This window comes from Cygnus olor, chromosome 3, assembly GCF_009769625.2.
Source record: "Cygnus olor isolate bCygOlo1 chromosome 3, bCygOlo1.pri.v2, whole genome shotgun sequence".
NCBI lineage: Eukaryota > Metazoa > Chordata > Aves > Anseriformes > Anatidae > Cygnus > Cygnus olor.
The window spans coordinates 15,084,252-15,111,761 of record NC_049171.1 but is presented as its reverse complement, the minus strand read 5'-3'; the positions used below and the strand labels follow the sequence as shown (position 1 = coordinate 15,111,761).

The 27,510-nt window shown below is 37.9% G+C and overlaps 1 protein-coding gene across 8 annotated transcripts in view; it reads left to right on the top strand.

Moving 5' to 3' along the window:
- LPIN1 (lipin 1) overlaps positions 1 to 27,510 on the top strand; it is a 46,223-nt gene that overhangs the window by 11,650 nt on the left and 7,063 nt on the right. For 7 of the 8 annotated variants that reach the window (XM_040552100.1, XM_040552099.1, XM_040552097.1 and 4 more), the window contains exons 5-17: positions 325 to 444; positions 6,189 to 6,318; positions 7,113 to 7,422; positions 8,881 to 8,974; positions 10,322 to 10,509; positions 11,525 to 11,618; positions 13,020 to 13,089; positions 15,989 to 16,081; positions 17,489 to 17,565; positions 19,608 to 19,752; positions 21,173 to 21,321; positions 22,702 to 22,788; positions 25,688 to 25,840. In XM_040552100.1, the coding sequence (XP_040408034.1) occupies positions 325 to 444; positions 6,189 to 6,318; positions 7,113 to 7,422; positions 8,881 to 8,974; positions 10,322 to 10,509; positions 11,525 to 11,618; positions 13,020 to 13,089; positions 15,989 to 16,081; positions 17,489 to 17,565; positions 19,608 to 19,752; positions 21,173 to 21,321; positions 22,702 to 22,788; positions 25,688 to 25,840 (1,710 nt within the window). Of the gene's footprint in view, positions 1 to 324; positions 445 to 6,188; positions 6,319 to 7,112; positions 7,423 to 8,880; positions 8,975 to 10,321; positions 10,510 to 11,524; positions 11,619 to 13,019; positions 13,090 to 15,788; positions 15,867 to 15,988; positions 16,082 to 17,488; positions 17,566 to 19,607; positions 19,753 to 21,172; positions 21,322 to 22,701; positions 22,789 to 25,687; positions 25,841 to 27,510 lie in introns of all 8 variants that reach the window. The other variant, XM_040552101.1, reaches the window with a different exon arrangement.

Sequence of the window (27,510 nt, the reverse complement as noted above, 5' to 3'; positions counted from 1 at the left end):
ATTTCTGTACATGTCAGTACACATGGTTGATGAACATGTTTCTCTAAGAAAAAGCTTTAGGCTAGAAAGCTATCAGGAATGCCACTGACAAAAATAGTGAAAATGACACTGAAAACAAAAACAGTGTTCAATCATGCTGTGCACTAGAAGGTGTGAATCAGATAACAATTATCTCTTTATCTCTTTAGTTCATGTTAGACTAATTCTTTTCTGCACTAGTGTTTTTTTTTTTGTTGTTGTTCATTTGCTTTTTTTCCCCTGGAGTATGTAACAGTTGAGTAATCAAGTATGGTTTTTAAATGTCATGTCTTTCCCTGTACCTAGGATCCCTGTTCCAGATGTGTTTGTTGATGAAGTATCTGACATAAAGGCTCCTGTAGTTTCTACATATTCTCAGTCTTCATCTTATCCTCATTCAGATGGAGAATGGTCTCCTCTTCAAAGGTAATTTTTGTGATAGTACAGTTCTAGATTGCCATCCTCTTTCCATTAATTTCTTTTATGCTAGTGCAGTATGAAGTCTTATGAAAATTTTGTTATCAAACATGGTCACTGTCAGCTGCTAGATGAAATCAGATGGCGTCCGACAACTTCAGGTTAACTCTGTCGTTGATTCAACAAATGCATACATACAAGTGCAAGCCCACAAATTCTAAACAATATTTATATCTGTTGATTTCACTGCTTGCATATAAATACTTTAGAGAGGAAGATCATTTTATGAAAGCTGAATCTTTGCCTGATACACGTACCTTTTAAGGACTTCAGTGAGTGCAGACGTAAATATTCGGTACTTTGTGTATACTCCTTGCAAAATCAGAGCTGATGTATAAAAATACTGTTTTTTAATGAATATGAGTATGAGCTTCTTGTGTCCATTTTTAAAGCTAATCTAATGAATTGCAATGGTAGATAGAAAACATTTATTATGTGAAAGCACACATACAGTAACTTGCGTACTTTTTCCTGTATGTGCATTTGTGTGCATGTGTATACCTTTGGGTTGGAAGGGACCTTAAAGATCATCTAATGTCAAAGCAGATCAGTTTGGATCTCCTTTCTTGTGTCTGTGGAACACTGTGAAAAATGGACAGTTCTTCACCTGATGTCAGTTACACTGCATTATAATCTAAACGAAGAGTGTGTGCTTATGCGGCTGTGCACGTGCCCCACATCTTCACAAAGACTGTTGGAGTGGGGCGGTATTTATAAGTCTTACCTCAATACACTGCCTCTGTGCGTGAGGACTGGAAGAAATGAGAGCAAGGAGATGATTTCAGAGCAAGGGCTTAATTTAGATATTTTGAATTGCATTCCAGAAGAAGCTTTCTCCATTGACTGTAGAGCTTAATGAGATCAGCTTCATTAGTTTGGTGATAACATGTATCAATACCTTGCCCCTTCTGTGGCTCTTTGAACTGTACATTCTGTTTGTTTTTGAATTGCGATATTCTGGATTTTGAAAACTCTAGATTCACGCATTCATGTAGCTAATACACAAAGAGCTTGTGTTAATTAGCACTTGTGAATAATGACACCCTGTTTTTTTTCCTACCAACATGTTGTGCTGTCCAGTAAGCCTATAGATTGCACAGGGCAATCCTCTCTTCTCACTGTTCCAGCAGATGGAGGCCTATCTAACTCTTGTCCTCATCAATCTTCTCACTTTTCTCCTCCAGACAGGTAGAACAGTTGTTCTCCCTCTTTTCTGTGCTGCTCTTTAATCCTTTTAACACATTAATACACTTTTGACACATTAATTTCACATGAACTTTGCTGAACTTATAACTGCACTTATTGCTAACCCAGACACTTTTAGAAAAAGTGACATTGAAAACCATGTCCTCTGCTTGCTTCTTTGTGAGCACTGATGGGAGGTAAGTTGCCTTGATGAATCATATGATGAAAGGGGGTGGCTAATGTAAAATCAGGACAGAGCAAACCAGGGTTAAAACTGAAGTTGATTAACGTGATATCAAAAAAACCACCAAATAAACAAAAAGGAAGAACTCGAGTGCCCTCGCTGTAGTGTCGGCTTCCTTTGGCTGTGGACTCTCTTTTACAGAGCTGAAAGTGGGTACGGACATTTTTATAATTTCTTAAATTCAAGGTGTCTCAAGGTTCTGCAGCCAGGCCCTTTCTCTCCATTAAGTCAGTGTAGACATTACAGCAACTAAGTTAAACCGTCTAAAGTATGTGTCTGAACATGACCTCTACAGTTCTCCTTTAGTGCTCGGGAAGCTTTGAGTAATAAATTGGGCTAAGCTGGTTGTTATCTCAACGTTGATGCCATACTAGGTGCTTAAGGCTGTATCAAAACTGATAATCTTGAGCGTTTCCCAGCTTGTAGATCTGCTCTCTTTAGCCTGACCACGTAGCAGCACCAAGCTGAGGTGAGACCCTGGGGTAATCAAGAACATTCTCCTCAGTGTTTGTAATGGGAAGGTAGGGCAGGCGCACAAGTGCAGGCCTGGAGCAGTGATGTCTCCTGTATGGCTCTGTGAACTTTGCTCAGGAGTCCTGCAGTGTAGACATACAGCTAAAGTGCTGTAGTAACTTCTCCGTGTCTGTAACTGTTTTCCTCTGTGAAGTAAGAAACCCTGCTATGGCCACCCCAAATGAAGTTCAGAGGCTCTCAGCTACTGTTGTGATATGTACATGAGGTAAACCTCTTTCCTTCTGGCCGCTTCCCTAGTTTATTTGACTTTAGTCAAGGCAGAACTCTTCTTCAGGTCACACTGCTGCCTTTGCTTTCAGTAGGAAACACTGCTGAGATCAGCATGGTGTGTTGCTGCAGAGCTGCCAGCCACAGGCCAAGTTCCTGTCTTTGACATCAGGTTACATTCAGGGCATGCAGAGGTTGTGCGAAGGAACACATAAGTCTGGGACACAAATATTCAGTGTTTATGGGATATGAATTGGATGTGCTGGTCTAAATGACTGAGCTGAGGTTGCCCTTCTTTCTCATGCAGCGTTGACGGGACTGGTGGCTCTAGTTTGATCTGCAGTGTCTGCAGCAATCTGTGGAAGGTGAGAGAATTTTGGTTGGGCCAGTGCCTAACTTAAGGACAGAGGAATGGCATGAAAGTCAAGGTGTAGTTCAGCCTGAGATACAAATGTCTCAGTGATGTAAGAAATAAAACCCCTGAGTCTTTGATTCAGTGAAGTCTGTACAGGTTACTATTCACCGGATTGCAAATCCTGCACAGACTTGGTATTCAGCTTTATCGACACCTAGTGTAAGTGTCACATTAATCCAAGATTTAATTTGAACTAATGGAGCAAAGAAAATTGAAGGAATGTGATTGTGAGCTTTATTAGTCTTCAGTGTGATTTTTACTTTGGTGGCAATAGTATGAAGGAAATAGCAGCTGAAATAGTCCCTGAGCAGATAAAGGAGACATCTGGCATCACATATGGAAGCAGAACTATACAAACAGGAAGTAAACAAGCAAGACTGTAGTAGGCATAATTGCCATCTGCATGTATAAACTGTTGCTGTTCCAGAAGGGTATTAGGTGGAGAGAGTAGCTATTGAGTGTTAAACAACAATATGGCATATGAAGGAAAAGCAAAGGTATTTATTTCTCTGTGATGGTAGAACAGCTCACAGTGGGAAGCCACCAACTCCATGCTAATGGGTGGCATAGGAAATTCCAGCTTGTCTTCCAGAAGATACAAAGAATGCTTTAGTATCCTTTTGTACAGGCAGGAACATAATTTACATCGTTTGCCTAGTGGATGCATGTTTGTAGCCTGATTTGATGGACTTTTTAAATTAAGATGCTGTTACAGTGATAATTATGGTCTACCCTGAGGTTGCATTAGTATTGTGCAGTAAGCTTCAGCGAGGAATCAGCTGAAAACAATTCTGAAGATCCAACGTGCTGCTACTTCTCAAATCTTGTATTTTATTGTATAAGATTATTTATAGAATGTGAATTGTGCTTGAGTTGAAAGTTCAGTAGATAGCATGTACTCTGGTGTATACGCTGTTTTGGGAGAGTGGGTGATGTTGTGGGGTTAGACGTTCACCCCGTTCCTGATTTACCATGGTTATATTGAGCTGTATCTTCTGTGAACCGATAACCAAGACTGGTGCCTGGATCATGGGGCAACCTTTTGTGGCAGGAGCCTTCTCAGAGAAGAGCTCTATCTGTGTTAATGTACGCTATTTCTGGCACTTACGTGTGTGTGGCTGGGAACACATATCATGGTTCTTGGTGCTGAGTAACACCAGCTTCTTCCCCACTTAACTGTGTGTACAGGGAAATTGTATTTTCAGAGAAAACTCTGGAAAAGGCAGAGTTCCTCCCTGCCCCACTCTGTGTGTGGTCTGTGTTCTCACTGCAAACTACAGAGTTTCTAGCCCAAAATGAAGTAGTGCCTCTATTCTCTCATGTTATCTGGCTGGGTAAGTGAACTTGAGATGAATATACCGTACAGCCTAAACTGGAGATTTTTCAAAGTAAACAGTAGGCATTTGGAAGGTTAAAATGTATGTAGTGCACAGATTAGTTTGTGTGGTGACAGCACTTCCTTAAAGCTAGATTTTGGGGGCTTAAAGTTGCAGTAGAAGTATTATAGCTGGCTGAGACTTTTTGAAGTTCCCACGTTCCTATATTCCAAACTTTCAGTGGGCCCTAGATGCATGGAAGGTATTGGAAATCCTACAGATCTGTCAGTGGGATATGTAAAAGGTGTTGAAAATCCCAACAGGCATATCTTGAATCCTAAGAGCTTGAAATGCCTTTTACAACATATTCCATCGATTCTTTCATCTGTCAAATGGTAGGTGATATCCTAAGGACTAATAAATATTTGAAATTCTTGGGCACCACTGTGAAAGGTGTTTTTAGGTCCTCTTATAATCTTAACAATTTAGTTAGATAAATTAATTATTTGTAGCTGAAGAGTTTTTGTGTTTGCCCCTATTCAAGGTGTATGCTACTGCAACAAATCTAAAAACCAGCAATAATGTAGATAATTAAGTTGCTAACATTCAGATGTGAAATTCACAGGTTTCTAAAAACTGCTTTATGTTAGTGTAAAGTAATTATTTTCCTATGACGAATGAATTCCTGAGCAAGCTCTACAAAACTGCCTTATGTTGAGAGAACAAAGCTGGTTTGGGTATTCAGTTTATCTAGAAGAAAGTATAAATCAAACATGAAGAATTTAGACTAAACGTAGAAAGCCTTTTAACAGTGAAGGTAGCTCAGCTTTGGACCTTTGATCCACAAATGTGGATTGTTTTTTTTCCTTGTAGTTTTTAAGTCAAGATTGTATTAGTATACCAAAGTCTGGCTCGCACAGCCACAAATGCTGTGGCTCAAATAAAAATAATGGTCTTTCTTCAGGAGTTTCCAGGAGAAATTCTAGGACTTGCATTACGCAGACAGGCAGAACAAATAATTAGGATTTTTCATTTTGCCCTTGAAATCAGTGAATCATTATTTATTAATGGCTAACTTGACATCATATTATTGACTCCACCACATTAAAAATGTGCTACAAACTGATAATTTACTAATAAGTGATTAAATATTTCATATTCCAATAGGCAGCAAAACAAACAGTTAAATATTTTTCCACTGGGAAGGCTCACATTCTTTGTGCACTGCTCCTGCTGGTTTCCATAAAAACCTGTGTATGAAGATAGAACTGAACAAGTCAGTAAAAGGAAGTAATCAACTGGATTCCTTAGACTAATTTATTATTTAGTCAGGGTAAAGTGTCTTGTTGATGTGAGTGAATCATTTCTGCACTTCATGTCCTTTATAACAATACTAACATCTCTTCATCTGCTGCTGCTGGTGCCATCCCCATTTCACATCCTTCTCTTCTGCACAGAAAAAAAAACCCACAAAAATCCTCATGAAATGTTCACATCCAGTGCTCTTGTCCCCTCTCCTTCTGCTTCTCAAAGCCTACTTCTGTGATGGCATTCACTAAAAAAATGACAGATGATGAGACCTCTGAGTGCCAGTCTAAGAAGATCCTGAACCGTTTGAAATGTTTTTCCATGCTTTCACACTGTCATGTGGCTGATAATAAATACAAAATACTCAATGCTTTGGGCTGGTGGATGTCAGTTTGGAAAGTGCTTAGTGCATTGCAGTTATTTTTATTTTTGCAGTATTTTTGTAATAAGAATTATTTATTTTTGTTTGTTTGTTTTTCTTCAGCCCATCAGGTTCACGCCCTTCTACTCCTAAAAGTGATTCAGAATTAGTCAGTAAACCCACGGACAGGAGCGGACTGAAGAATAATCCACACATGCACTGGGCCTGGGGAGAGCTACCCCAAGCTACAAAGGTATCCAGTGTAATTGGTTTATTTCCTGATGGCATCTATTGGGCTTTAATAGGGCAAATGTGCTTATGTTATTGCTGACTCCTGAAGAGGGAATGGATCCTGTTTTGTATAAAATCGTAACATTTTATGTAAGAAAATTGCATTTTCCTCCTTAGGATATACAGAGAAATGCTGTGTGCCATTTCACAGCACAGATGATATATGGTAGAAAATGGAAAAGTACCTGAGACCTAGTCCTGTAAAACTTAGAAGCTTAAATGAAGTATAAAAATAGAACCCAATGCCCTTTGGTAAATCACTGAAATTCATAAAGGGCCTTTAGATGGAAATGAGGTGCTTGGTGTTAGCAGTTTGATTCACAAAAAATAAAACTGGCTGCTTGAATGCCTAAGTCCGGCAGCACCTGCGCTTCTGTATCTCCACATGCCCAGATGTGCAGCTCTCTTGGCTGAGCCCACTGGCTTGGTGCCTGTCTCCAGCCTGAGGCCTTTTGGCTTTTCCGAGGGCCCTGCTAGCTGGCAGGATCTGTAGCATGCCAGCAGCGTTGCGTCCCGTGCTGCACAGAAGCCATGTGCAGCTTCAGGTCAGGTGTGGCTGGCTCCTTACCGCAGCTGTTGAGGCAGAGCATTCATACAGGAAAGGGGAGGTTAAAGGCTTACATCTGCCTTGGGATGGGAGGAGCAAAGATCGTCTTGAGAATCTGATATCCTTGAATTGAACAGAACAGGTAAAACTCTGGCTGTTGCATTTTTAAGAGCATTTCTTTATAGCAGTCTGTTTATTTTCTCTCACAGACCAGTTCCCTGATCAAAGCTAAGGAACCCAGCATGGTAGATGTAAATCCTTCCGAAAGCACTCACTTTCGGGTCATCCAGAGTGCTCCTGTGGAGGAGTTTAACACCGTGTCTCCTCTACCTGCCCTTGGACAAGCAGATGCAGCAACCGCTCATGAAACTGAGCCCTTGCCAGCTGAGACAAACAAGCCAGAGACAGAGTCTGCAGGAGCAGCTGTAGCACCGTTGCCTGCCAATGAAGAAATAAAACAAGCTGCAGCTTGCTCAGCCCAAGCAGTTGACAAGACAGATTCCCCTACCAGAAAGAAAGGTAAAGCTGTTGATTCTGCACTTTTATATGTACGATTTTTGTCTTTAGATTTCATGGTGATAAAGCACCCCATTGTCATATAAATTAATCTGTGCCTTTAGGGCACTTTGAGATCTGGAAAGGAATAAACTTTAAAAGAACCGTCAAAACCTAGCGGTGGAGCAGACAGCTCATAGGAATGAAGTAGTAAGACACAAGTTCTCCTTCACTGGGGATTTTTCCATATTTGATGAATTCAGAGATTTAATTTTTGGTAGAAGCCCGTTCTACATCTGCTGATTCACCTGCTTTGACCACTTTCGGAGTTGTTCTGCAGGACGGATAATTGTTGAACCCCTGTATTCGTGTACAAAGTAGTAATATGTATTTTGCATGAACAACAGATTTGCTGTAAATTAAGGTAGTTTTGTTTTACATAAGCAATTTCAGTAGTTGTGTTTAGTTGGTACACATCTTGTTTTGAATTTGCGAGATACAATTCTGTCTGCTTTTCTGCTTCCAAATTCCAAATTCTTGGGATCTATACCCATGTTATTTTATTCCAAATGTTAAAATTTTCACATGAAATTTACTTACAAATGTTATGTTTTAGAGCTCTAATTATTCTATAATTATGAAAGCTCTATAAAAGCCTGATTTGTGCAGATGTTTTTTTTATCAGTAAACATACAAGTTTTTTAGCCTCTTCCACATGCTTTTCAATGTCTCTGAAGACCAAAAAAAAAATTCTGATTGCTTTTGTGATATTTCATGTTGGAAATCGTGACAGCAAGAAGCTGGGGCTTTTAGAATGAATTCCAAATGAAGTTTGGCCTTATACCAGTTACCTGTCTAGACTTACCAGCAGCACCAGGACAGAGGTGGCACTGCATGTTGGTACTAGTGTAAGACAGAAGATCTGTGTTCAGCTCCATGCTGTCTCGCTTGTCTTCTGCAATGGTGCACGTGTGCAACACGTCAGCTGTATGTTTGAAAGAGTGAATTGTCTCTATCAGCATCCCAGGTATAGTCTGGTAGTGACTATAGTAGTGATAGTCTGTTGCGTTGTTTCTGTTTTGCAGGGCGATATTGAAGATTAATTATGTGGAGATTAAATGCTTTGATTGACTTACAGTAATAATAGGCCTGTGGAAATGCTTATGAAAGTTTTTCTTTCTGTTTTCCTGTAGTGACCACTGACTTCTAATTCCCAGTGGTTTTGTCTGGAACAGTAAGGCTGCAGCATGTCTCAAATGATGTCCTATGCTGTCTTGTTTGTGTCATTGAAGCGTGAATAGTGTATGCAAGCAACTTGGTTTGAAACTTTTGGCAGTACCACTCAATGCAACTGTAGTTCACAAAGTGTTACAACTTGTCTTCTTTCTCAGTCCTAAAATGAATAGCTAAATTGCAATAACACTTCTGGCTTGTTACTCAGAAAATATTTGTTAATAGGCTTATTTATGCCATCCCTTACAGACAAACGAAGCCGGCATCTTGGTGCTGATGGTGTCTATTTAGATGACCTCACTGACATGGATCCAGAAGTTGCTGCACTTTATTTCCCCAAAAAGTATAAGTCCTTTGTTTATATTTCTACTATTTAAATAGCTCTCTTTTCCTTTCAAATTTAGATTAAACTGTTCATGCGAACTGGATGAGACCTCCTTTTTAAAGTACAAAGCTTTATTTTCCATCTGTTTTCACCTCAGCTTGTAGAAAGTATTGTATTAGAAAGTATTGTATTGTAGAAAGCTTGTATTAGAGCTTTCGGATGGCTTGGCATTAGGGCCTAAAAAGTGTGCTTAAAATTGTTTTTCCATTTTGGTCACCTAAGCATCATATATTGATTGTGGATTATTATGTAATGTACACTGATGTTTGTGAGTGTTACTCACATGCCCTGGGAGAGCAGTTGGCCGTGGGATATATATATCCCCATGTCCTTGCTTATTACTGTGAAGAACATAGCTTACTGCTAACAGCATAAAATTATTGCTCTTACGTTGTTCTACTGTGGGTGATCGCCTATAAATATGAATGTTAGGAAATCATTTTTGAATGATGCATGACAGATTTATGTATGAAAATACTTTATACCAAACATACAACTTCCAATTTGTTTCAGTCTTTATCAGAATCTCTTTTAAAATTTCTAATCTTCTTTCCACATCACTCTAGTCATTTGACTAAAGTCATTGAGCAACAATTAAAGCAGCTTGCATATTTTATTTTTCTTTCTTGCTTAAACTCAGCTGTTGTAATATTAGCATTTCAATAAAACAGAGGAAGATTAGTAATATAGAGGAAAAGGCTGGATTGCAAATTCCTTTCTCAAATGCATTCATATAAATGGATTGGAAAGCAAAACTTGAAGAGCCTGCACTTTGTAATAATGATCTCATCTATACACAGATTTTAAGTGGATATAATTGTGTTGTTTCTTAAATTTTTAAAGATCTTAATAGCTTATATGTAAAGTATTTTATTTATATACACATTTGACATAAATATACAAATATATACACCCTTCATTTTGGATTTAGATACCAGTTTGTATAATTGATATAAATTCAAGAATAAGCTATATTTATTCTTCTTCCAATGTGAGAACAGTTCTACTAGTATAAACTCTGCTTATAGTAGTATTATTTTGTCTAATAAGCTTTTACAGTTTGTCTTATTTTTTGTCTCTCATGTAAATGAGCTATACATGACTGGTTTAGGCAAGTAAGTAGAAGCAATCTAATTTTGAAGGTTACCCGAGGCCTATGCTACTTTGTTTAAATTTTATGGCTAAAACAAGCAAATTTATTTTTCTGTATTCTTAAGTATGCATCAGATGTAAGCTGTGCATGTTGAAGGGAGAGAATTTGGGAATGGATATGTGAAGACTGAATGTCTGATTCTTCTTTTTCAGTGGGGATAATGTACAAAACAAGAACACAAATGACACAGGGCCGTGGTCTGCCAGTCAGTCTCCGCAGTCTTTTGGGAGTTCAGGTGTTGACAGTGGTGTTGAAAGCACCTCAGATGGAATCAGGGATTTGCCCTCCATTGCCATTTCTCTTTGTGGAGGCCTTACTGACAACAAAGAAATAACCAAAGGTATTGAATGACCTTCTGAATTACAGGCGTGTGCTGTCAGACAAGTTTTAACATCCTTGACCGAGGAAACAGTGCCCTCCTGCGGTTGTATCTAGGAATGTGTTGAGAAAATACTGTCCCTGAAATGACAAGTTTCATAAAATTTCTTAAGTTTAAAACAGTAAACTGATAAGGGACTTCTCATTTTAACATATTTTAATAATCTGCTGTATTCTAGGAATATATATATATATATATATATCTAGGAAGTACTCCACTGTCCATGTCAGAAATGAAAAAGATCTGTAAATGGGGACACCTGCTCTGTCTCCAGGTTCTTATGTAATTCTTTAGATAAATCATTTAGAGTGCTCTGTGCTTGAAACTTCTAGCTGCATACTGTGAAGATAAATGGTTTAAAACATGCATATTCTGCAGTAATATGGAGGCATAAACCCACCTGATCCTGATGCTACATTGATTTCTGTTCAGAAGACAGTTATTAAAGCATTTTGAATATATTGTGATTTACGTATGTTATTCAAATCACCTGTAAACTATGGGGATTTTGTGGAAGGAGCCACAACTAGTGGAAAGGGTGTTTGCTCACAGATGTTTTCCTTTTGCAGTAAGCCTTAGAAGTGATTATTAAGTTTTTGCCCATGGGTTTACGTATATGTAAGCCCACCTGTTCCTGTTCCTAATTTGGACAGAGGATCAGTGGAAGTGATGATAAAGTACTGCTTTACTTTGCTTAGAAGCCTGAGTTTCCTCCTCACAGTTACATCCCTAAGCTTTTACTTAGCTTGTATCATGAAGGAGGAAGACACCCAACAGCTCACAAAGAAACCCTCAGCATCTGGTGAAATTGAGAGTTTCTGAACATCTTGCTTCTATATTACTGCTGATCTCATACCCTAGTAGTCAAGGGCAGACTATGAGTGGGAAAGCTATGTGTCTGAGTTAATTTTTTAGGTTGGTTCATCCCAGGAATCTATAAATGTATGATTTACATATGCATTTTTTTCCCCAACAGAAGAGTTCTTAGAACATGCAGTAACATATCAGCAGTTTGTGGACAATCCTGCTATCATTGATGACCCTAACCTCGTGGTTAAGATTGGAAATAAGTAAGTATAGTTCAGGAGAAATGATTCTTGCTGTCGCAGTAAAAACACTGCTTCTGGTACTTCAGTGTGTTAGATCAATTTGACCATAGCTGAAAAATAGGTTTTGTGCATTCATAGTGTAGATTCATCTAGAAAGAGTCAGCTCTCCAGTGAATTCAGGTTCTTCTTCTTCTACGTACCTTTCCTCCTTTAAACTGAAAGAGCAGCTTCAGATGACCTGTCACAGCTAACTAACACAATTTGAATTTCAAGAAGCTAGTATTAAATGCTAATAGCGTTCACACTCAGTTGATAGAGTAAAAATAAAATAGGTTGTGAACTTGCTAAGGCTTGCCTTGAGTAAATTTGAATAATTAATATTTACAGGGACATGGCAGTCTGCTTGCAGACCTTCCATACCCAGCAGGTTGTCTCTATAAGCTGAATATTTTTGCTGACGTGCCTCTATGGAGGCATTGCTTTTCAAGACTTGTCAGACTTCACCCACTCAATATGAGACTTCTGTTTCTGGAAGGCTGAGACATTATTTCATACGTGTATATTGCTGGGCAGTGCAGCACTATGGCCTATGCTAGATGCAGCTCTACGGAGGGTATTTTAACTTGACAGCCCCTTGCAGCTGACATATTGTGTTTAGAGTAGAAGAGACGTAATGACATTGTGCTGCAGTTAGAAGTTAGGCTACCCTTAGTTATAGACATTGCTCATAAAAATCTGATGTGTCCAGCACATCCTTATTCAGTAGTTTTTAATCACAAATGTGTTTGGTATATGATGACCTTGTCTCCTCCATCAGAGAAGGATAACTTGAGAGGTGTATAGCTGACCCTCTCTGCAGTCTGAGGTGAGTCATTTACTGCTTCCCTGCCTTAGTCCTCTGATATTTGAAGGTAGTGTTCATGTGCCTGCTGATGTGTTGAGAAGAGAGGAGTACTCAGTGAGGATCTTAACTGTCATGTGCTCTAGACAGATGATTGATACTACTGTATTAATCCTACTGTCTGCAACGTAAGCTGAGCTGTGTTCAGCACATCATAGCAAAACCATAACCTTATAGACTCCAGTCCCTAACCTTTGTATAGAGCCTTGATGCAAAAACAGCGAAACCTGCTCGTAAAAAATGTAGCTCGTGTTGTGATAATGAAGTACAGTAAGTAATGGATGACAAATACCATTTCTACTTAAGGATCTAGCTTCTCTTGTGTTTCTTGAAAAGTATATGCCATACGTACCTATGAATATACTGTGGAATAAGGTGAGACTGCTGTTGCTGGTCCAGGCCAGAGTTTGACCTAAGTTAAAGGAGCTTCATGGGTTTAACATACCAGGTGATAAATACTAGGTTGTGCATTGGAACCTTGAGATTACAAAATGCAGTAATTGTCTCTCTTGAATGCCTAGGTACTACAACTGGACAACAGCTGGTCCCCTTCTGCTGGCAATGCAGGCATTCCAGAAACCTTTGCCAAAGGTGAGATTGAATATGAAGGTTAGTCAGAGTGGAAGCTGTGACATTCTGCCATTTATTAAGTTGCATCATTTACTACGGCAGAGAAAAGGGGTGGTTTTACAAAAGCATCTGCATATCTGTTATATCTATTCACACATAATCATTCACTGAGCTTATGCTAAGAGCGAGCTCAATAAACAGGATTAAATTTGGTCTGTGAATACTTTTTATTTCCTAGGCTAAGATCATTACAACAGTGGCAGTGACTAATAGCTACGACTATGTGACAGCTGTATGGTGGCTTATATTATACACATTGAACAGTCCAATTACATTTTGGTGCCACAGAGATGCTCAGGACAGAAATACATTTTACTGTGGAAGTTTATAAAGGAGCAAGTGTCAACGTTGGCACTAATGTGTGCTATTTAGCCATGAATTTAACACATTTTGGATCCTACACTTTCCTTCTGCCGCTTGCAACCCAGCACGTTTTGTGTTTGACCTATGTGAATTCAAATTCTATCTCTATTGCTGTAAATTTAGAGTATTTTGGGTTTTGGAGAAATTTTTACTCTACCACCACGTTCTTTCTGATTTAGTGCCACATTACCTATATATGCAAGCAAGCATAGCTACACTGTAGTATCCCAATATAAAGTAAACCGATCATAGAAGTCCCAAACATCTGGTAAACCTGTTTTGAATTTCAGGATGTTGCAGAGAGAGATTTCTTTTGTGTTTTACTGCACATATTCCAGTAATCATCAAAGGTGGGATTCATCCCACCGAACTTGAGTGCCTACAGGAAGGACTGTAGTTACTCTACTCTACATTTATGTTTGTTGATCACTTCCACAGAGTGATTCAGGCCTTGTTAGGTGCATATTGGTCTTCACTGGCAATAAAAAGAATGTAGGGTAACTGCCTTTCTAATTCAACGTGTAGACGTCTGATCCAAATCTCTAGGCTTTTGCCTAGGAAGGATAAATGGAAACAAGTGGTAGGAAATATTTTTCCCATTGAGGGAAATAGCAATTCCTTCAATCCTACTGTTTTTCTTAACCAATTGTTTATTTGAGTTTTTGGTTTACATTAATAATGGAACTAAAGAGTTAGAATATTTAGAGACTTTAATCAAAACAGGCTTTGTGAAGTGATTGAAAACTGGAGCTATTGCAAGAATCACCCATGTTCAGCAAAATGCGCTTTAAACACATGCCTAACTGTAAGCATGTGCATGTAGCCTCACCTTGAGTACTGTGTCCAGTTTTGGACAGCACAGTATAAAAGGATATAAAACTATTAGAGAGCATCCAAATGAGGGCTACAAAGATGGTTAAGGGTCTAGAGAGCAAGATGTATGAGGAACAGCTGAGGTCCCTTGGTTTGTTCAGCCCAGGGCAGAGCAGGCTGAGGGGAGGCCTCATGGCGGCCTGCAGCTCCCTCACGAGGGGGGCGGAGGGGCAGGCTCTGAGCTCTGCTCTCTGGGGACAGCGACAGGACTCAAGGGAACAGCATGGAGCTGGGACAGAGGAGGGTCAGGCTGGGTGTTAGGGAAAGGTTCTTCACCGAAAGGGTGGTCGGGCACTGGGACAGGTTCCCCAGGGCAGTGGCCATGTCACTGAGCCTGACGGATTTCAAGAGGCATTTGGACAACGCTCTCAGATGTAGGGTCTGATTTTGGGGTGGTCCCGCGTGGAGCCAGGAGTTGGACTCTGATCATTGTGTGTCTCTTCCAACTCGGGGTATTCTATGATTCTGTGGTCTCATTAAAAGTCAATAGGACATCTGCTTGAAGTTGTCCAGATGTTTGAGAACCTCCTTAAACTGTAGCCATTGTCCTCAGTGTTATGTTCTCTGTAGCTCCATCTGCACTTTTTTTTTTTATACGTTTAAAAAGTTCTTAATTTACTTGCTCAGCTTCATTCACTTCTCTGTCACTTCTTTCTTTTCTAATATACTTTAGTTAGTATAGTGAAGGAGAACCTGTGGAAAAACAGAGAAAAGGGAGGCATTGTATTGTCTCGTACATGAGCAAATCCTCTCTTTTAACTGCAAACATTTCTTGGAATAGTCTTTTTTTTCTTTATATCACTATCAACATTGCATTTTTATTTTGATGACTTGGTTTACAGTAGAGACTGTCATTTCATCAGAAAGCTAAGCAATTCTAGGGCATACCAAATGCTGTGGCCACTTTTATTGTAGTATTTCCCCTTTCGTATTTCGCTTGCTGTCTGGTAGAAATAATTCAACTCTCATTGCTATGCTGCACAAGGCTCCAGTCATTATGGTTATTGAAAGAAACTTTTCTCTACTGGGATCCAATTATGTAGAACCAGTAGAAAGTAGCCAGGGGTTAAAAAAAATAACAAAAAACACTTCTAACACTGTCATTCAAGTTCATAGCATCATGCTAAACTCATAAAAGCTAGTTAGTTTTTTGCGTTTTTCTTAGCTGGTGATTAAATTTGAACCTTATAGTTATTTTTCAATGAGAATGACCATCTTGCATGCTGGTTTGTTACTGTTTTCCATGAGAGCTCTTTATGGAAGTGATCTTTTAATTTATTGATTTATTTAAATAATTAACCAAGTAACTTTAACTTAAAAACATTGGTTCTCCATTCCAGACATTAAACTAATACCTATTTATGCTTTATTTTTCTTCTTTGATTTGTGTCTCTTTTTCATTTTTCTTTTAAAAATTTCATAAGTATTCATGCTTAAGTTACTTCAAAGCAGTGCTGGATACCATTAGATTTTGCTTTAGTAGAATTTACGGTTCACAGACAGTATGTTTACTTTTATTCTATTTATTATCAGTTACAATTGTACATTTGGCACTTTTTCATTTACATATATCAGGTTGTCCTTTGTTTTGGTTTCTTTTTATTTTACCACCCATTTATCACAGGCCACTGTGGAATCTATCATGAGGGACAAGATGCCCAAAAAAGGTGGAAGGTGGTGGTTTTCCTGGCGAGGGAGAAACAGCACTATTAAAGAGGTAAGTTTGAGAAGCAAGCAGTTTCCTGTTGGGTGCAGTGGGAAGGGTGGATACCTCCATATTCATCCCTCAGAACTTTGCTTCTGGTCCTAACTCAGCACTTACTTTGAATGAGGATGTACACATTAAAAGACGTTTGAACAGGATCTGAAGTCTGACTTCAGAAAGCCTTGGATCAGATCCTACCTGGAACATTTACTTGCAGTGTTTTGGTTTTGTGTTTCTTTTCATTATACAGACATGAGACAATGTTATCTAATGGATTAAATTTGACTGGAAAGTTAGAGTTGAAGAGCTGTGCCACCAATTTTATGTTTTTGCATGTTTTGCTTACCTTCACACAGTTTTCATTGACAGTTGAATAAAAGAGATTTCTGGCTAGAGTACACTGTAAAATTCAGCAAAATCTAAGGTGGAAAACTGAATATATATTAGTTTTAAAGCCTTTTTGAATTTCTTTCCTGAGCATTAGAATTTGGTGGTAACGGCCTTAAAGCTGTGAATGAACATTAAAGAACATTAAGGTGAAAAAAGCAAAACTTTGTATGAAATATTGATCTTCTGTCTAGACATATTTAATCTTTAAAGTTGGCTAATAAAACTGCTTCATATTCATTTATACTATTGAAGCTTTAGTACTTGAGGGGAGAAAATGATTTCTAATACATTTTTAAGGTTGTACCTCAGTAGCTTTACGTGAAATAACCACTGTACTGATCTGTGGATAGGGGCTTCAGAGCATGAGATTTTAGTTTCTACAGTTAACTTGAAGTTTTTAGAATTTCTTTCTGAGTGGAAGTATTTGCTTATCCATAGAGCTGTGGCAGCTATAAATTGACAATGGGAAGCATTATTCTTTGTTTCTTTCAAAAACATTCACTATTTAAAAGCCTTTCACTTATGGCAAGAAATCGATATAGTTTAGCACCTACTCAGGGTAAAAAATAATTTGGAAAGTTTTGTTGGAGTAATGATTTTGATGATTCAAATATCTTGAAAGGTAATTTCTGTTATTTTTCCAGTGTGATATTTTGCCTTTTCAAGTGAAATCTAGCTATTTGTGGTGAATTAACTGGATGGTTATGAGGTTGATCCCAGAACTTCAACAGTGCTAGCCATGTGAAATCCGATAGTTCTGTACTTCTATGGAAAACCAAACCTTAATTCTTCTGAGTTTTATATTTGCTTTTTTTTTTTTTTTTAGTCCTTTTCACAGCCTTTATTCTTTAAGGCATCCCTAAAACTTTACTTTGTCTTCAAGTAAAGGGTTGTGTGTGTGGGGGGGAAAAACCTCACTTGCTTTTTGCGTAAGTTTTTTTTTTTTTTTTTTTTTTTTAAATAGTCCATACAGGACAGAACTTGTTTTTCAGATATTCTGCCCAACTTCTCATACTTGTATTTTTGCAGGAAACAAAGGCAGAGCAAGGTATGAGTGGGAGTAGACTTACAGGAGAAGAATCTTCACAGATGAGCATGGCAAACAGGTACCCAAGAAGTTATCTGTACCTGAAATGAGCACGAGTTACAGTTTAACTGTGCAAGGAAGCTACTTCATATATTTGAACAAAGAATGCTGCATCAATGAAATATTTGGTACAAAGAAATACAAAATGAATTTAGGTGCAGATAGGACGACATGGCAGGGTTGCAGACCTTGCAAGTGTGCTTTTTCTAGTATACGGTTTGGCTGGTAGTTCTGTCATACATCTTACAGCCCTTTGACAGCAAACAATAATTGGAGCAGTTCTCTAAAACTCTCTCTCTGGAGTTTTCAAGGAAAGATCATAGATGACCCCAGGTTGTTGTCAGTTCTGACTAGCTTTATGAATATTTATGGCCTGACAGTTTAATTTCTTCCTACGTATCTTAGGAGGTTCAAGGGTCTAACACTTTCCAGACTTCTTTTCACAGGCTATTGATAGGAAAATAGCATGGTTTTCTATTACTTCTTTCAGAGATTTCAGAAATCTGTTCCTTTGTGCTCCAAAGTAATTATACCATATGACCAGATTCTCTGCCTCAGTAGGGCTTTGTAAGATGAGTCTTATCTTGCCCCAAAACTTTGGGGGGATGAGCTAGCCAGGGACAGCTCTCCTACCTTACCTCTTTGCTGACTGACTAAATCAGATCTGACTGTAAAGACAGCTCATGTGTGCTGCACTTAGAGCTGAAGAGCGAGGTAGCATTCAGATTTAAATATGTTTTATTCTCATTAAGTTAAGCTGTGGGGTCACCTTTGTGAAACAAGAAGGCCGTAGTTGACATTCTTTCTGGAGATCAGTAGTTACACTGCAGGAGAGTGGGCTGGAAAAGGGATTCCCTGCACTGTAGGAGACTAGCTGTTGTCTTACTTGGCTCTGTTTTCTGAGTTTGTGAGATACACAGAAGGAATTGGAAAGGCTGATTTCCCTTTTGTGGATAATAAGTGACATTAAGGTCTGTTTCTCTTACACAGTTGTTTAAAGATAGGCTTTAAAGTGGGATTAGGATTTCAAGCAGACTAGATGCTGTAATTAGTGCTTGTTGTTTAACTGATCTTAAAAATCTGTTGATAAGAACTTACTGCTTGCAAGCAGAAGAGCGCAAGTGGGATGTTGAGTAAAGCTTTTGAGATCTGATGTTAAAAAAGATAATGATTTTTTTTTTAAATATTGGTAGTCATGACACGTGGTACCTTGATACTGGGTCAAGACTTCCTGTCATCAAAGAGCATCCAGGTGTGATGGAAATAAAAGCCTAATAGCTGATTGTTTTGAAGATGATATTTGCAGGATCTGAAAGGATGTTTTTACCTTCTCTAGATGATAGATTTGTGTAATGTAGGAAAACTTTCCCTCTGAAGAAAACTGACCTTAAAAAAAAAATCAGAAAAAAACAGTGGCAGAAAAATAAACATTTTTATGCTGATGTGTATTAGAGCAGAATACTCTAAAGGAGTTCAGTGGGGTGGCTTTTTAAAACATTTTCATCATCATATCCTGAATGGGGTAATCCTGCAAATCCTGGAAAAGAATAATCCGGTGGTCTAAAATTGCTCATTGAAAAAGGAGGAGGAGTTATTTTTGCTAATAAAATTTTCATCACCTGGATTCTTTGATTAATTGCTAAATTTCTTAAAAACAAACAAACAAGAAAACCAAATAAACCCTAGCATAACAACTCCCCTTTTATTCCTCTGAGAACTGTGAGGTTTTTATAGTTTTAGTATTTTATATATATTTACCACCATATGTTATGCTGACTCAAAAATCTCATTAATTTACATCTGTTAAATTTAAGTGGTGAAAACTAGCATATAGACAAGTGAATGACTAGAAGAATCCAACTATGAATAATGGGGAACAAGCATGAATGAAAATTCACTCTCCATTGATATATTTAAAGCCATGATATGAATGACCTCCTGTGAGATGTTAGAAGCAGAGAATCAATAACGTATTTGGTGACTCACTGTTAATGCATTTTTAATGGTTACTGAGATGCATTTACTGACATGATAGCATTTTCTGTGTGTGCAATGTTCCAGAATAAAAGATGAATCTTCTTCAAGCGATGAAGACCCTAGAGCTGCCAAACAAAACCTTGGGTCATTACAAACCAACTCGAGTCATCTCTCATTATTGTCTGGAATCAGTTACAAAAAAACCCTTCGACTCACTTCTGACCAGCTTGTGAGTTAGTTTTACGTCCTTGTCCTGAAATGTCATTTCTGACAGAACAAGAACAAAACTGTTATTCAGGCTTGTAAGGTTTAATTAGTTTTTACTTCTTGCATTGAATCCCATTTCTTACTATAGTTTCAAAACAATTTTTTTCCTTTCTCTTTTCAGTGTTACACATGAATGTTGTTCCTTTCAGTCTGTGTGTGTGAGAACCCACAGGTCTCTTCCCTCCCCCGCCCCTCCTTTCCTTTCCCTTCCCCTCATTCATAGACAGACAGGCACAGTTTTACATAAATACAGTTCTTGGTTAGTAACTTCTGAAAGAGCTGCTTGTGAACCTACTATGAGGCCAGGCTATTAATTTCTCCTGAGCCAATTCTCTTCCTTTGTGGCAGAGGCATTTTGACTAATGGTGACAAAACTGTTACTGTTCTGTGTTGTGCACATTCCAATTTGATTTGGAAAAATGGGCTACTTTAGAGAAATGCTTTTTGTTGTCTTTCTTATCTACAGCCAATTAATTTTCAGAAGGAAACCTATACAAGTAGTACAGCATTATGCAGCCTATTGCTCACTGCCTGAATAGTTTGCAAGAAATGTAGATTTTTTTCCCACGAGACAGATGGAATGTGTTTGTACTTTTCTGTATCAGACAGAAAGTAAGCATTATACAAACACACTGATACTTGTCTTGCAGAAATTAGCAGAACCCAGTACTACTCTTAAGTTGGTTTCTTGATGAAACAGTGGGCGAGACTCATTGATTGCCCATCAGTTCTGTATTCACACCTCCCTTTCACTTTTTAACTCATTGAACAATTGCAATGAAATATAACTAAGAACATTTAAAGTATGAAACTCCTGCAGATTTTGTGAAAATGAATGAGCCCACAAAAAGAATCAAATCAGTAGTCTTATGCCCAGTGGGTCACTAAGTGGACGGGAAGGGCAGCAGGGTGGGAAAGTTAAGGAAATTTGGTGGAGACTGAAGGGTAATAGCTCATATGGTAAGAAAGGTGGGTTACTATAGGCTAGAGATGTAGTGCCTTGGAACACAAATCCTCATGTAAGCACTCTGTCAGTTTCACCGTTCATGGCACTTCTTGTTACTCATACTTCTCCCTCCATATATTTCTTTACCACAGTATGAAAAAAATCCCCATAGATTTGTATGAGAACCTTTCAGGAAATTTTTTTTCATATCCCTTACTGTGAAACAGAAATTATTTTTTGTTTCATTCTGCTCTCTAAATCAGTGCCTCATGTACATCACACAAAGCAAACCTCTGCTAACATTACCTAGAAAATAGCTTTGCTGAAAGCAATAAGGTTCAGTGTGACCAAGGCAATGATCGTCTGTGGCTCTGTTTGCACTGTGTCCATTTCACATGCTCAGTTTGTTGATTATCTTGCTGATAATGTCTTGCAGAAAAGCTTAAAGCTCAAGAATGGCCCCAATGATGTGACCTTTAGTGTTACAACACAATATCAAGGCACTTGCCGCTGTGAAGGCACCATTTACCTATGGAATTGGGATGATAAAGTTATTATTTCTGACATTGATGGAACAATCACACGGTGAGTTCATGAACAGGGAGAGGCTTTATTTGCTTCTGTCCTTTGGACTAAAGCAAAAAGAGTAATTAACGGGGAATTTCAAGGCAAGAAATTGTTATATTCTAGTGTTTTGTGGAGTGTGTGGGTGAGTGAGTTTTTAACCTTGCTATAAAAGTACTGCAAGAATCATTGGCTAGATTCACAATTTTGTAAAGACATATGCTATATGCGCTCATTATTTGTTACCTACTATTGTTTCATGATAGTATTTACTGTAGTATTGCAGGACCTTTCACTTTTTGCTGTGTCACATTTGTGAAGTACATCAGATTCATTTAAAAAGAAGAAACACTTGCATTCTGTTGTAAAAGGCATTACTGGGGCATTCCAGTGAGGGGCATTTTTGTCTACTAGACAAGACTTAGATTTCTTTCAAAAGCAAACTTACCTTTAGCCTTGGATTTTTTATTTTATTCTTTTTTTTTTTAAATTTGGATGAATTAAAATACTTGATTTGAACTGAAATGTCTTTTTTTTTTTTTTTTTTTTTTTTTCCCTTGTGATTATCAGTTATAGGGCAAAATGCTTTTTTGGTGCCAACACATATTAGTCCCTCTTCCTTTCTATTTTCTTAAGTGTCAATGAACTGAATGGGATCTACTCTTGTCTCTGTTATTGAGCTAACTGGACAGTAATTGAATCCCTTCACCTTACAATACTATTGCAAAACCATCCTAAGCCACTGCCCAGTCTTTTCTCTGTTAAGATGCAAGATACTCAGGGTGTTGGTTTCTTGCAGTGTATTTGTATAACACTTAATCAAGTGAGGTGCTCAGTTGTTTGTACTTCTAGATGTTATTATACTGTAAGTAATTATATTTCCCACTTTACATAAAAGAAAAATTTGAAAACAGTATAACTATTTCATAATACTTCACATATGACCAACTACCAGCTTATGTGGAAAAGCACATTTGTTTTAAAATAAGCTAGAATATGACTTGATCTCATGCTTGCAATTTCACAACACTATCTACCTTATAGGTAGATTTGGTTTATTTAGAAAACATGCAATGCAAACCTCAAAAAGTATGCTTAATATCATTTTGTCTACTCTATAGCTCTGATTGATAGCCTATGTGCTGTAACTTCCATGCTAGCTCGTTAGCTTATCCACATCCTGGGGCACAGGACTGATTAAAACAATATAGACATATCAGTCTGTGTTGAAAGAAAAGGAAATAAAATCATCCTCTTCTGATTGCAGTCAGTACCTTGCAGAAAGCCAAATTAATTAGGGGGACTTCTATTAGCCTTATATGTTATTATTTAAAAACAGTAAGCTTTTTTGGTTTTGTTTTGTTTTTTCCATTTCAATTACATTATTTTTATTTTATTCAGGTCAGATACTTTAGGTCATATTTTGCCTACTCTTGGCAAAGACTGGACACACCAAGGGATTGCAAAGTTGTACCATAAAGTGAGCCAGTGAGTATTCAGTAAATCTGTTTATACATCTGTGGTTTGCATGTGTTTATTCATTTGAATCATTTGCATTTAAAAATTAAAATCTCTCTAGACAGTTAACCTCGCAGTTTAAAAGAAATCTCATCTGAAGCAATGAGATACTATGATGCTTACACAGTATAAACATCTGTATGCAATATCACAAAGCAGGCTTTTCTCTGGGTATCAAGAGCAAAAGCCCCCTACCAATGAGTAGTGATTGCTCTACTAACTGTTCCAAACAGATACAGTGCAGTTCCAAAAACTCTAGTAATTTGAATGAGTTGTATAGCTGCAGCAAGTGGAACTTCTTGCAAATTGGGAGTTGCAACAGCATTAACTTACAAGATGCTAATACACCTTCCCATCTCTCCATGTTGACAAAATTGCAAAATGCATAAGGACTGTGTAACGGAGGGTGGTCACTGTAGGTGGAGATCCTATTGCCAAACTTGACTTGCCTAGTAGTGTAGTTAGGTGTCTAACCTAGGCTAATTGTGTAGGTTTTTAGCAGTGGTGAGTAGAGAGACATAGGTGTGTCTTCATCTGTCATGCAAAGAAGAAACATAAAACACACAAGATGACTCAGCTTAGTGGAGTTTCTTCTCTTTCCATTGACCAGAAAGGGAGGTAGAGAAACAATGCAGACTTGAGCTGTCTAAACATTAGATTTCTAGTCAGTCGAGGGAAATCTCACCCTTAAAGCACGGCACAATGTCTTATCTTGAGTAGATGTAGTCCCTTTTCAGATACTCATTGCTTATATATACATTTCACTTGTCTAAATAGTGACGAATTTTAAAGACAGTGATGGTAGTCTTTGTGCCTGGTTATAAAATTTATTTTTTATTTTTATTCTCTACATATATATTTGCTGTTAATCCATTATTAAGTTGCAAATTTAACAGGAAGGAACAGTCTTAAAATATTTCTGTGTCATTAGTTAATTTTGATAGTAGGTGATAAGTAGACATTGCTTAAAGTGTAATTTAAGGGCATTGAAAGTCAATGAGACCTGCTGTGATGAGCCTGAGGAACTGGCTCTTACCTGGCAACTTCATTGTGAGCTGCAATAGTATAGCTCAGTAGCTGATATGCACTGGTGCCTGTTGGTCCACAGGAATAAACATTTTCTCTGCTACTGTGGATGGAAGGACCTGGACTCATCATAGTCTCTTGTTGCTTGTACGCTCAGATACCTGAGATCTAATGATATTTTGATATAACTATTTTTCTCCATTGATTGTTGAAGAAACCTTGGGTAGTAGCAGATGAGTGGAACTTTGTCAGTTAACGTCATTAACATGGAGAAAATCCTAGTGTGACCTAGAACAATACGCTTCAAAAACTTTGGGATATTTCCCCTAATGAATATGAATAGGAGAACCTTCTGAGAGTATGGTCAATTTTGTCAATAGCGATTGAGAAAAAAGGAAGTTAGGAGAAAAATTAATTGATGGCTAAATGGGGTCAGATGAAATATCTGTTATGTTCTGATATCTGTTCATATATATGTTAAGAATTCAGATTTTTAGCTTCAACAAAAAGGTTTAGTGATTGTTGTCTGTTCAAGCTGGCACTTCTACTTTATGCAGGAAAAAAATCTTTTATTGCATTAAATTCAGCTCTTCTTATATATTCAACCTACCACAATTGTTTGAAGAGCCTCTGGTACACATCACCACTGTCCTCGTAGTTAATCTGATTTGTTCTGTGCACTGGGGTTATGGTAAGGCTTGTTTATTGCTTTTCATTTTACATGGGTGATAAATTATAAATTATGGATGATGGAATCTAGATTATGCCAGAGACACTGGTCAATGCTTTTATTCTGTATAGGCATACAACATTACAGAAAAGACAGGGCAGCCTGTGAATTCATGTGCTGAACAGTATTTGTTTTTTGCGTGTAACTTCTGCATTACCTTTGGTGAAAACGTTAATTATTTTTTTTTAATTGCCCTTGTTATTTCTATGCCTGCCAGCACTGTCTATTGTTAGGGCTTTGGTGATCAAAAGCATTAGGGAAAAATGAATTCGAGTCATGTTGCTTTTCAAATTACTGAGTTAATTATGTAGCAGCTAGATATTACAGCTGAACACTACAGAAATGTTCAATAGTTAGATTTAATGACCATGCATGCACTGAATACAGTATTTATTTCACAAATAGTTTCTTTGTAGGACTTGCAAAAGAAAATGCTATTAAGTTGTATTAACCATGCTGTTAAGTTGCACTAATGTCATTGGACTCTGTTCCATCACGACAGAACCAAGGATAGATAGCCAGTGACTTCGTCTGAAACTTTTATTTCAGTATCAAGACAAGAAAGTGTCAAGATTGCTTCTCACACTATGGTTTGCAGTTTGCTCAGAGTTGAAACTGCATGTTGCTGCTGCACTCATGCACGCAGACCAGTCTTCTCTTCCCTAATCTTCTTCACCCCTCTCCCCAAATCCCTCTCCAAAAGGGGCCCAAAAGGCAGGAGTGTAGCATTGTTAATTTAGCAAAGGTTAATATGCTGTTGTCCGCTTTATGCCAGTGTTTTCCTCTTGGCAAATACCATTTCAGTTAATTCTAAGGTCTATGGTTTTAGTGTGCAGGGGTGGATAGCAAACCGTATGAAGCCATGAGAAGACCAGGGATAATTGAGCCCTCTCTAGGTGTAAATCATAAACTGTAGTAGAGCAAGACAGAATTTAGTTATCCAGCATTCTGAAACAAATGTTTTTATTCATTTTAAATAAGCGTAGGTTAAACATAAGTCTGTTTTAACCATTACGATTGATTTGTGCAAAAATAAACTCACAGAATTATTAATGTCAAAACACCTGCTTTATTTTTTTTTACAGTAATTTCTTCTTTCCTTTCTGTTCACAGAAATGGATATAAATTTTTGTATTGCTCAGCACGTGCTATTGGAATGGCGGACATGACCAGAGGATACTTGCACTGGGTCAATGAACGAGGAACTGTGCTGCCTCAAGGGCCAGTGCTGCTGAGTCCAAGCAGCTTATTCTCAGCTTTGCACAGGTACTGCAATATCACCTTAATGCTGAAAGAAACTTGGAGGCTGAATTCTCAGCTTTTTTTTTTTTCTTCCTATTTTATGGGAGCACTTGAAATCATTCATAATGATTTTTCTTGTATACTGGTGCAAAATTTAATTAAGAAATTCTGTTAAAGAATGACCAAGATCCAACAGTCATGTTGCTTAGTTTCTCTCTTAAACACACCTCAATATGCATCTGTGTTCACTGTTTACCCAAAGTTTTTTCGTGTGTGTTGGTGGGTTTAGAAGAAATCAGTGTAAAAAAGAAATGAATATACTATAGTTCTGACTGCATTGTGATATTCTGTGGGGATAATGTTGTCCTTTCTAGGTGTTGATTTGTAACAAGTGAATCCTAATAGCACAGATCATGAATATTGTACCTTCTTCCTAATTCAGTGAGGCATGTCAAGTGCTTACTGAAAATATTTTAAGATGTTAAAAGCTGCTGTGACAGGATTTCATTAGAATTTTTAATGGTAGGTTGTTCAGATGCTCTTCTGATTGAGTGACATGCAGCCTGTCTTACCAGTCATATTCTAAATATAAGAGAACGTAGAGGCATACAGTGTTCTTCTTAGACTGATTCAATAATAGATGGAGTGAAAGGGTAGCTACTGTCGTCTTATGTTTTCAATATCTAGCAATATATTAGAAGTGATACTCTTTTTGATATGTTCTTTAGACTAAAGAACGCCCATCTTTCAGTATCCACTGTCTTAACTTCTGTTTTGTGTAGGCAAGAAATGACTTCATTGTTATCCATTGATTTATTAATTGTGGCTTTAAGGGCTCTGAGGGCAGGTGTATATGGGACTGGGGGAAGATGGTTGTCTTCCTCTTTTGCACATCCTCAAACTTTAATTTATATGTCGAGTTGCTATTCTGGAGGGCTGTATTATACTGCTTTGAAGCTTCTGTGCTACTTGCATCTTCCTTGGCATATGTGTTGGTGCTAGGATGTGGGATTCTGAGCTTCTTCAGTGCTTTTGTGTCATGCTGGTGTCTTCCTCTGTTATGGGAACTCCAGACTTTGCCACCTGTTCAGCTTCCTTGCCAAGAGAAGCTGTTGTGAAAGGGCTCTTGCCCAGAGATGAGACAACTCCACTATTCATTAATGAATTCTGTATTCAGTAAGGAGCAACTGAAGAGAAATGGAAGATTTCTTTATTCCTTAACTTCTGCTAATTAGCAGTGACAGATGACCCTGACTGTAGAAGGATCTTAACAGGCTGAGGTCCTTTCAGCACATATGTTAATTGTAATCCTTTAATTTAGAAGGAGGAAAAAAAAAAAGGTAAAAAAAAAAAAAAAAAAATGCCATACACAGTGAAAGCTAATATAATCTATGAATCATTCTGCAGTTCTCAGGAAATGGTTTACTTAATAACAATTTATGTCTTAAGATTTTATTTAGCCACTGCTCCCTGTAATCAACCATCTTTGCTCAGTAACCATCTTTATCACTTAGGCTTCAATAGAGGTCCCCTTGTTTCAGAGGATTTATTTACTGTGCTCATTATGTAAGCTTGGGAATGCTATTTTGTCTTCATGGGAATTGTGATTTCTAGATGAAGATTTATTGGAGAAGGGTGGGGGCTCTGTAGGAGTATCCAGCGAGGTAAAAATGTTGACTAAAGAAAGTAGAATG